The sequence below is a fragment of the Panthera leo genome, chromosome E1 (assembly GCF_018350215.1).
Source record: "Panthera leo isolate Ple1 chromosome E1, P.leo_Ple1_pat1.1, whole genome shotgun sequence".
Classification (NCBI taxonomy): Eukaryota; Metazoa; Chordata; class Mammalia; order Carnivora; family Felidae; genus Panthera; species Panthera leo.
In genome coordinates, this window is record NC_056692.1 from 19,220,059 (window position 1) to 19,230,928 (window position 10,870).

The following is a 10,870-nucleotide window of genomic DNA, read 5'->3' on the forward strand; positions in this document are numbered from 1 at the left end:
AACACAATTTCCTTAGAAGGAAGTTTATCTAATTACTTTAAGGCTAGGTAATACTTCTTTCTAAGGATTTGAAGTCTGTGTAGTTGACTTGTAAATTTACTCCGTTTTTTCCTTTGCGTTTTGCAGACAAGTCAGGAAGATTGGTGTAATCCATAGATGCTACTAATGCTGTAATCCATAATTTCACCTTCTTGTCACTTGTCCCTGTAGCATTTCTAAGACAGCATTGTATTTTTGGCACCCTCAGAGTGAAAGACATCTAAGAAACCTACTTGTTGAGAAGCTCACTCTATGTGTTTCAGAAACCTGACATAAGTGTTTGGTAGAGGAGGGTGTGTGAGTGACTAGTCTTTTTTTTTTTTTTTTTTTAATGTTTATTTATTTTTGAGAGAGACAGAGACAGAATGCAAGTGGGTTAGGGGCAGAGAGAGAGGCAGACACAGAATCGGAAGCAGGCTCCAAGCTCTGAGCTGTCAGCACGGAGCCTGACGCGGGGCTCGAGAACTCACGAGCCACGAGATCATGACCTGAGCCGAAGTCGGACACTCAACCGACTGAGCCACCCAGGCGCCCCATAAGTGAGTAGTCTTTACCATCGCTGGCAAAGCGACTAGGTCAGTGATGAGGAGGAGTGGAAGCAGCTTGCCCATTTAGAAAGGTAATGAATTTTAAAATCATTTAGGGGACTTTTTCAAATAACCCCCTTTCTTCATGGTGAGATTCCCTGCCATGGTGAGTTGGGTTTGCTGGGGCAGGGGAATGTTTAAGAGCCACTGTACTAGTCAGCCTAGGAGAGAAATGGCCTTATTGAAGCTTAACAGTAGTTTTCCCATAAGCCCGGGCCTTTAAAACCAAAAGAGTACGTTAGAGGGTTATTCCTTTTCTGTCTCTCCAAATAGAAAGGTTCCCAAACCTGGAAAGAAGTCTTGTCTTATTTTAAAATTTCCTAGGAAGGAGCATCAGAGTTTCTTTCTGGACTCTTCCAACTCTAGGAATTGCTTGAAATAGAGCCTTCCTTATGTCTCACAATTTAAATCCCTCATTTGTGGCCTATTTCAGCTATGCTGTCTTGCATTTTAATCTAGCCTTGTTTCAGGGCTTCTTCTTCTGACTCATGGCTATTACTTTTGTTCGTCTCTAATTCATAAGGTGGCTTTCTTTTTTGTATTTGTAGAAAATTCGCCATTTTCTTCTAGCTGTGCCCAGTGCAGTTTGATTTGGAGTGTGAACATCGGTCTTAGGCCCAGCCCTAGTCCTATATTGTGTGTTGTATTGGGTTCATCACCCAGTTGTGGCACCAGATGAATCCCGTCTTTTCTTCCCTTTCTCCTTGCCTGTTTGTTCCTTATAGCGCCCATGTTTGTTAGACCCCCAGGATTTTATCCTGAATCTATCCTTATTTTTAATTGAGGTAAATCAGATTCTGACATCCGACGTACAAAAAGGTAAATTTCCCTCTCCTATACGTAGAAGACTTTTAATTTTGTAAATGTGTAAATTTTTCATTAGTAAATGGTCTGTTAAATATGCGCTAAAACTGTCCCTTTACATATCTGTAAAGCCAAACTTTTTATGATATTTTTAATACTTTTCTTAAATGCAAAAAACAAAGCCGTTAAACTTTCCTTATTAAAATGCAAAGCCTAGTGTCTTCTAGCTTTTTGAAGAGCTTTTGTCCATTATATAATCTGTAAAGTAGCCAAGAGTTCCTCAGAAGCAGGACATCATTTAGATTTGAAACAATTATGGCTTGTGTGTAAAATAATGATGTGGCATAACCATTCACGGGGTAGCAACCACAGTTATACTTCAGTGGCAAAATCCTTGGATGCCTCCAACGTTTCTTTCATTTACCCTACAGACTTTACCAGAGTACCCTAGGACAAAAATGGTTCGGTCATTTCAATTATACTGAAAAGATTAAGTTGGTCTGACTAGAAAGCCAAATGACACAATTATGAGCATAGACCTTTTATTTTTTTTTTCCCAGATGTTTGACAGTGTAAACATACATAAAATACATATTAAAGTTTAGATGCTTTACGTTTTGTGCAATAAATCGAAGCCTCAAAAAGAAAACATTTCATTAAAAAGAAAGAAACTCATTAGTGTTACTGAAGACAGTAAAATAGCAGCAAGTACCGAGACATTGTGCACTTCTTTTCTTTAAGACAAGTTACTTCATTTACATCGGAGTCAGAAAGGTGAGACTGGCTTTCTCGAATACTTATGTAGCTTGAATCACTGGTTAGATAGGGGCATATTTTCCCAACTATACATCAGGGGGGAGCTCTTTCATTGGCTTCAAACGCTGCGGCCCCTCAGCCAGCCAGCATGACCACAGCATTGAGCATCAAGAGAAGTGAAGCGTTTACTTTCCAAGCGCTTGCCACAGAAGGTAAGCGAGTCTTTCCATTTGTGGTTGTCTCTTCCCTTCGGAAGTTAAGGGTTGTGCTTTGTTGAGGCATTTCAGAGAAATTACTTGGCATGCCACTAGTAATACTTAGGGTCATGGGTGTTGGGGATGATTTTGTGGAGCTAGTGAGGCTTGTGTTTGTAACGATTCCATCTTGGAGGTGAATAGTTAGAGTTGCAGCTGCTGCTTCATGTGAATTGATGGTTTCTAAGGATGTATCTTCCGGGTAGGGCACAAAAGCCTTGTCGGTGCTAGCAAAGGTGGTGTCTTTGCTTAGAGTGGCACCAAACGTTGTTTCCTTTGTTCGGTATTGTTTGGGGGTTTTGGTCACTTTGGACTGAGTTACCATACTCAGAGAGTTAATGGTGTCCACTGTCTGCATCCCACTGAGAGTGAACAAGCTTGAGGTAAATCCAGAAGGTGTGGGATATATGCTATGTTCCTTCAAAGATGATATTTGGCTAGAACAGGGAGTCCCTATCACATGGGCTTTTGTTTCCATCATCCACTTCAATAAGTAAGTGATGTTTTGTTTGTGGTCACATGACCACCTGTTATTGTGAAGGGTTATCTCCTGCAACTGAAAGAGTTGGTCAAAAGCTTGATCTGGAATGAATGTGAACTTATTATTGTGCAGGTAAAGATGTGTGAGATTTGTCAGGTTTATTAATGTTCCTGGAAGGATTTGTGTCAAGGAATTGTTAGACAGGTCCACGATATGTAGTTTGGAGGGCATGTTGGTTGGAACTGTCCACAGTTTGTTACTACTGAGGTTGAGAACCTCAAGACTTCTCAGTGTATTTTTAATGAGAACAACCTTTTCCAGCATATTCTTAGAAACATCCAGATATCTAAGGTTCCACTGATAAGCAGTATCAGATTTGTCAAGCAGTTTAATGTTGTTGTTAGCAGCAGACATGTTCCAGAGGGACCGAGGTAACTGAGCAGGCAGGCTTTCGAGCCTGTTGTTTGAAATATCCAGGGTCCTCAGATTGGTGTATTGGGTTAACTGGTTATGAAGATCGGTAAAATGGTTATAAGACAGATTTAAATGGATAATATTCTCTTGCAGTCCAGATGGTAATGTAGTCAAGTTTCTGCCTGAACAGTCCACATGCCTGTGCCTCTCTGTGCATATACATTGGAGAGGACAAATGCATAAAATACCAGGTGTCAGAAACAGAAGGATGAACAAGCTGGGAGACATTTTCAATATCTGATATTCCATCAAAGCCTGGAAACAAACAGATACACCCTTCTTTTAATATGCAAACACAATTAGGCATCTGCATGGGTCAGTTAGCATTAGGCAAAATTTTCAATAAACCTCGTTGTTGTTGAGTCCTTTTATAATTGTTCCAGTGATTAAACTAACAAAGCTCCCCTTCATTTATAGTCCAAATGCTTAATCCTTCAATTGGGGCTATGTGGTAGAGAGGGACTCTCTCCCCCTACTTGCTCCTGTATTTTTCTCCCTTCTTTTTTCCCTTCTTTTACCAGTCTTTCTTATTTATCTTCCCAGAGCCTTAAAATTACAAAATGGCATTCTCTGCAAATAGAGAGTCAGAATCTTAAGCTGTTACTCTTTTTGAGAATCTCCCTTCTTACTCAGATAGGAAAAAATGGCTGTCGTGCCTGGGGTTTTTTTTTTGGTTTTTTTGTTTTTTTTTTTTAAATCTCTGCAGTAATGTAATAGTCAATATTGTGTATAGAGTAAGATTTGATTTAGATATTAAGACAATACTTTGAAATTCATCTTTGTCTCTTTGGGATAAATATGTCCTAGCAAAACATTTCAAGGCACTTGAAAAATTCAGACCAATACCGTAATTTAAACCTCTCATTTTATAGTGATTTTTTTATGTATGTTTCAGTGCCGATTCTAAAAGAAAGCAACGTGTATATTTACAAAGTGAATGAATATTAAAAAGAAACCCCTCCACTGACACTGCAGCAAATTTCTGGTGCATGCACTTGCTTGCTACTGAATATATATTCAATCCTCACGTTGACTTTTTCTTTAAAAAAAGGAAAAAAATTCCCAAGTCAGTCTTTTACTGATCTAAATAACAGCTTACCATAGTGTCGTCTTCAGCAGCAGCATCTCATTTTCTCCGGGAAACTTAAGCTTTAAAGGTCGCCTTGCTCTGGAGAGTGGGAGCCGCTTCTGGCTGTGGGCTGTGCTTGCCCGCTCAGCTGCGTTGTGCGGCTGTGAGCCCAAGCTCTGCAGCCACCTGATCAGTCCACAGAGGACTGCAGCGCTGTCATTGGTGCTGACTCAAATTTAGTGCAAGAGGTGCACACGCAACAAAATGGGCCCCCCAAGTTTGTTTTTTTTTTTTTTTTAATTTACAGCATGGAGCATGCCCATCTACCTCCCAATTTGCCAGAGGATGTGGTGCCTCGTGCCCTTTAGACCTGGCCCTCACTCATTTCTGTGTATTTGAGCTCAGGTTCCACATTCTGACATTGCCTCATGAAGAATGTGCAGTTCTCTTTTTAAAGCCTCTACCTCTTATTCTTTTTACACGTTGAACACGAACTTGACCGTCCTTTTCGAAGCTGTTAATTTAACTATTTTTAACTCCTGCCTCTTCATGTTCTTCTAAAATGGTTCAGTTGTCCTGTCACTTTTTAAAATAACAGAATACAATCTATGTTTCATTTTCGTGTGCTCCCCCAACATGCTGATTATTAATATAATCAGCTTTTCAGATTTATCAACCACTTCAATCTTCCTTTTTCGGAAGTACCGAAGTACTTACATATGGGGTTATTTTGTCATTATCTTTCTGGTACAAAGGATCATTTAACCCAGACTACACATAAGCAAGACTACATTTGTAAATGAGCATCTCATGCTTTTAGTTAAATTCATATGGTCAGATAAACATGTTTTATATTGTCTTTTAGGTTAAGGATCTTTTTTCTCTATGCAACTCAACTTCGTTTAGTGAGTGGGTATATGTATTGTTCCGTCCAGAGACATCGTCGATACAACAGGAGTGACCATGTATTCATTTGATTTTGTGTTTTAAAAATAATTGTATCAATTTTAGGTGATTTCGTCAGAACGTTTCACATTTTGCCTTACTGAGAAAGCAATTTATAGTTTTAAAATTGCGTAGGGGAGCCTGGGTGGCTCAGTCAGTTGAGCATCTGACTTCAGCTCAGGTCCTGATCTCAGGGTTTGTGAGTTTGAGCCCCATGTCGGGCTCTGTGCTGACCGCTCGGAGCCTGGAACCCCGCTTCAGATTCTGTGTCTCCCTCTCTCTCTGCCCTCCCCTGTTTGTGCTCTGTCTGTTTTTCAAAAATAATAAACATTAAAAAAATTTTTTTAAAGAAATAACATTGCACAAAATAACGTCAAAGGCAAAACTTTGGTCATGAGTTTTAGAAAATGTGACTAGATTTGTAGTAGCTTCTGCTTCACCCTTTAGTGGATTGATTGTATGAATAATCTGTAAGAGCTCAAATCTAATTCCCAGAATATCCAGTTTACCTTAGAAAAGAAAGCAAATAAAGTTATGGGATTTTCGTTACCAAATTGTTACTATTTAAAAACCAATTCTTAGCACGTTACATGTAAAGAAGATCTCCTTATGCCTTGTTGTTAATCCTTTGTTTTTCTCTAAATTATATTTGCCATTCCTTTGCCCCAGATTTTACCCCAAACAGAATTTATTATATTAAAATTTGAAGTTTATCTTCTTAGAAAAGAAACTATATTCTAAGAGTCACCTTTTGTATAAAATTCATGTTCCTCAAAAAATATCTATATTTTAAAAGTCTGCAGTGTTAGAGATTTATTATTGATTAGGTGCTTTATTCCCACTGTACTTGGAGAGTTCACCCTTGGACTCTTAATAAGATTCTTTCTATGGATTTCAGAAACCAGTCATCAATCTTAGTGCTTAAAAGTAATGTGTTAAAAATACTACGTTCAGCAATATTGTGGAAATAGAGAATGATTGTTTTGACATTTAGATTTCTTACATTTTAGCTCCTGTATGTACTGTTACACTTCAAGGGATGAGACTGAGGGTCAGCTTACCAGACAACTAAATCTCTGTTACAATTTGAGGAAGTCTCATTACATCAATGTGGAAATAGAATTACCCAGTTCCATTATACTTACCAGTACTTTTTTTTTCTGAAACCAGGAACATGTTATTTCATTAACTTACAGACTCAAATGAATTTGGGTTTAGGCTTTATTGAGATTAGATTCTGCTGTATATACTAGAAAAATCCAATATGATGGTAGTGACAGTATTTCTCATTTCAAGTTTGGGGACATAACCAAATTGCTTCCTATTATTCAAAGATTATTATAAAATTTTCAGAAAAATAAAGGGGAAACATTTTTAATATATTCGAATTGTAACAATCTGCCCTTATGTTTTTGGAAGCTCTCATCAAGTAAAATAATACCATATATTACTATTACTCAAATAATTTTGTATAGCCTTAAGCGTTTGTTACAACTTATTTTAGATACGATTTCAGACAAATTGCATTTTAGATAAGTCTGTCAAGTCAGGAGTTCCAGCTATTGAAGCAACTATTATATTCTGGAGACTAAGCCATATATTCACTTAACATACTCTTCTGTGAAATGCCCTGTCCTAGGATATATTACCCCACCCTTGTGAAAGGTGTAACAGGGAACAGTTGCCAGGGAACAACTGTCCCATGGTAATCAACAATTTAGAAGCCCAGTCGGTCTGTCTGTCTGTTTTTTTTCTTTTTTTACTGATTCCCATTTTATATTTTTATGAAGTTTTAAAATCTTGGTTCCAGTATAGGTAACATACAGTGTTGTATTTGTTTCAGGTGTACAATATAGTGATTCAACAATTCTATACTTAGTGCTCATCACCGTAAGAGTACAGTAGTTTGTCTTTATTTCTTAAAAAAAATTTTTTTTATTCTTATGTATATTTTTAAGTTTATTTATTTTGAGAGAGACAGCGTGAGCAGGGGAGAGGCAGAGAGGGAGACAGCGCAGAGCCTGATGCAGGGCTTGAACTCACAAATTGTGAGGTGATGACGTGAGCGCAAGAGTCGAATGCTTAACCAACTGAGCCACCGAGGCGCCCCTAAAAAAAATTTTTTTTTAAGTTTATTAATTTTGAGAGGGACAGAGAGAGAGGGAGAGAGAATCTCAAGCACTGACAGTACGGAGCCCAGTGCAGGGCTAATACAGAATGCAAAGTCCTGACCTGAGCTGAAACCAAGAGTTGGGCGCTTAACCAACTGAGCCACCCTAGCACCCCTGTCTGTCTGTCTTTCTTTTTTTCTTTCTTCCTTTTTTTGGGGTTTTTTTGTTTGTTTGTTTGTTTGTTTTTGAGAGAGTCAGAGCATGAGCAGGAGAAGGGCAGAGAAAGAGGGAAACACAGAATCCAAAACAGGCTCCAGGCTCCAAGCTGTCAGCACAGAGCCTGATAGGGGGCTTGAACCCATGAGCCGTGAGATCATGACCTGAACTGAAGTTCGACACTTAACTGACTGAGCCACCCAGGCGCCCCTTCATTTCTTCATTTCTTATACTCATAACATCTGTCATGCTTATTTGAGAGTAAAAGTACTACATTTTCTGTTTTTAGTAACATGGTTGGCTATTCAGACTGAATTTTCTGCTGGAAACAAGAGTACTCAACAAAGTGTTTAATGGCATGGATGAACTGACAAGATAGAAATGATCAGGTTAGAACCCATGTGGATCAGTTTCTTGTCCCACCTCCCCACCCCTTTTTTTCCCATGCCACTGGCTTGTTGCCAGAACTCATTTATTCCTTCTGGATTTATGTTTGCTTCCTTGTAAACATTTAATTTGTTTCTCTGTCCACCATATTTCCTATAAATGGTTCCTAACAGCATTAACAAAATTGTTCATTCATATCATCGTACAATAGTTTCAAATAATGCCCGTATTGCTAGAGATAGATTACACACTATTGAATAAAATTTAAGATTTCTTTGTAGTTCTTTTTGTTCTTAGAATATAATTCACTAAGGATGTATAGTCCATTCTGTTGTCTAATACAACTTGAAATAACGTTTTTTTCTCTATGTTTATGTCACCAACTTTACATAAAGTTGGGTTCATTTGTTTCTATTAGTTAATAGTTTTTAGGGACTGCTTAAGTCAAAACTATATAACAAGATATATTCAGAGAAATCTTGCTTCTGTGTCCCCTTCACCCTATTCTATTCTTCCTCCTATTGGTGGTGACTATTTGTATTAACTTTTGGTTTTATATTAACAGTCTGTCTGTCTTTTTTTTTTGCAAACATATTAAAATATGTATGTATTGTATGTTCTTATTCCCTTTGCTTGTATTAAGGGCTGTATACTAAATATGCTGTTATACATCTTATTCTTTTTTTCCTTAATATATCTTGGAAGATCATTTCCCATCAGCAAATAGAGATCTTTCACGTTCATTTCACAATGCTTAGTACTCTTTATGGGATTGTACTTACCATGGTTTATTCCACCAGTCCCTAGTATGAACATCTGTGTTGTTACCAGACTTTTGCTGTTACAGATAATGCCAGTGAATACCCTGGCACCTAAGTAACTTCATATTTTGTCCGATGAATCTTTGAAAAAGATTCCTAGGAGTAGGATTGCTTCGTGAAAAGATAGATGCATTTGGAATTTGTCTGGATATTACTGCATTTTTCTGTGTAGTCCATACCACTCTGCAGCCCCCTCAACAGTGAATCATGGTGTCATTCTCTGTCACCTCACCATACACTTTGTTGTTGAACTGTTGGATTTATAGCAATCTGCTGGGATCAGTATCTCAGGGTAATTTTAAATACAGTGCTCTAATTTGAAGAAAGTTGTACATCTTTCTGTTTTCAGGAGCCATTAAAATTTTTTCTTCTGTGACTGTCTTTTACATTTTGGACATTTTTTTCTATATTGTTGTGGGTCCTTCCTTCCCCCCAAATAGAATTTTTTTTTTAATTCGGAAATATTAGCCCTTTGTCTTATGGTTGCAAATTTTTTCCAGTTTGCCTTTGACTTTATTACAGTGGAATTTGCTTTTTGTTTTTTGACAGTTAAAAGTTTTTTATATAATTGGATTTTCCTTTTCTTTTTATTGCTTCTGGAGTTTGAGTCTCAGCTGGGAAAATTTTTTTTCTTCCAGGTTATAAAGCAATTCTCATATTTTCTTCTATTATATAATTTCATGTTTTATATTTATATCTCTGGTCTGTTTGGTGCTTATCCTAATGTATGGATCCAATTTTATCTTTTTCCAAATGTCTATCCAATTGTCCCCATATTTCTTCTACCGATTTGAGATTTGAGTCTATTTCTGGACTTTGCATTCCATTTGTCTAATCAGGTGTAAGTATCACAGTGCATGATTATTATAATGCTTTAACTATAGGTGCCCAAATATTTTGCTACGTTACTTTTTGATTAGAACTAGGTAATAACAATTACAGCACACATCATTGTGTCCCCCACTACCAACACCAAATGGAGTACATGTGTGATACATATATGTTGCAATGCATGACATAGGTGCTCTTTGGTCCTCTACTAGTGAAAAGAGTCCTGACCCAGGAGTCAGGGAACAAACTCAGCTTTTAGCACCGCTACTAAGCAAGTCACTACTCTTTCTGGCCTATTTTCTCATCAGTTAACAAATAAAAGGAGTTGAACTGGATGGTCTTCAGGGTTGTTTCTGAATCTGGTTAGTGCGGATCTGGTAAGAGCACCACTGCCGTATGGTAGTTCAGTCTATGTTTTATCCCCCTGGGCCGTGTCCTTTTCCCATTTTCATGAAACAAAATTTTTCTTCCACTCTGGATCCTGGCTCTTCCATCTTTTTTGTAGGTTTTTCTTTGTTCCAGCACTTTCTTCTCTCCTGGATGTCTTTTATTAGGCTTGCATTTCTTTCTGCTGATTAAGCAAGGATTGCCACTGTTTGGCTGCTCAGCTTCCACTGACCTCAGTGGGGAAAATTACATGCAGTAAATGGGAATTCTTTTTCCCCGTGGCAGAGAATTTTTTAAAAAAGACAACACCCAAAACTAGCTGCTGACAGTAAGACTGGTCTTCAGTTGTACAGAGAACAGCAGGAAGAAAGCTGCATGTAGGGTTTGAAGAAATCAGATGGGACTATGACCAGGTCATCAGCTCCTGATTTATCCGTAAGAGTTGGTGTTTCCCTACATTTCCCAGCACCCATCCTTCAAGAGATCAGGAAAAAAGGTAATGAGAAAGAAGAACAAAAGTGTGGAAAGAGCCTCTTGAGTAACCATCTCACATGTGAAATGAGAAGGGTTATGATGATTTAAAGCACATCAAAGTCTTGACCAAATATAAAAACATAGCTTATTTATCCTAAATAGAATTCAGGAAATTCATAGGAAATTCTTAAACTCCTGATTGCTGCTGAGTAGGATTAACCTTAAAAATGCTAA

General features: G+C 37.8%; 2 protein-coding genes across 9 annotated transcripts in view; one reads left to right on the forward strand and one right to left on the reverse strand.

The window, feature by feature from the left end:
* Nucleotides 1-10,870, forward strand: part of NF1 (neurofibromin 1) — a 317,585-nt gene that overhangs the window by 243,446 nt on the left and 63,269 nt on the right. The window lies entirely within an intron of this gene.
* Nucleotides 2,241-5,588, reverse strand: OMG (oligodendrocyte myelin glycoprotein). Its single transcript, XM_042915415.1, has 2 exons — nt 4,495-5,588; nt 2,241-3,650 (listed from the first exon to the last, which is right to left on the reverse strand). The coding sequence occupies exons 1-2, from the start codon at nt 4,495-4,497 to the stop codon at nt 2,322-2,324; spliced, it is 1,332 nt and encodes a 443-aa protein (XP_042771349.1). The 5' UTR covers nt 4,498-5,588; the 3' UTR covers nt 2,241-2,321.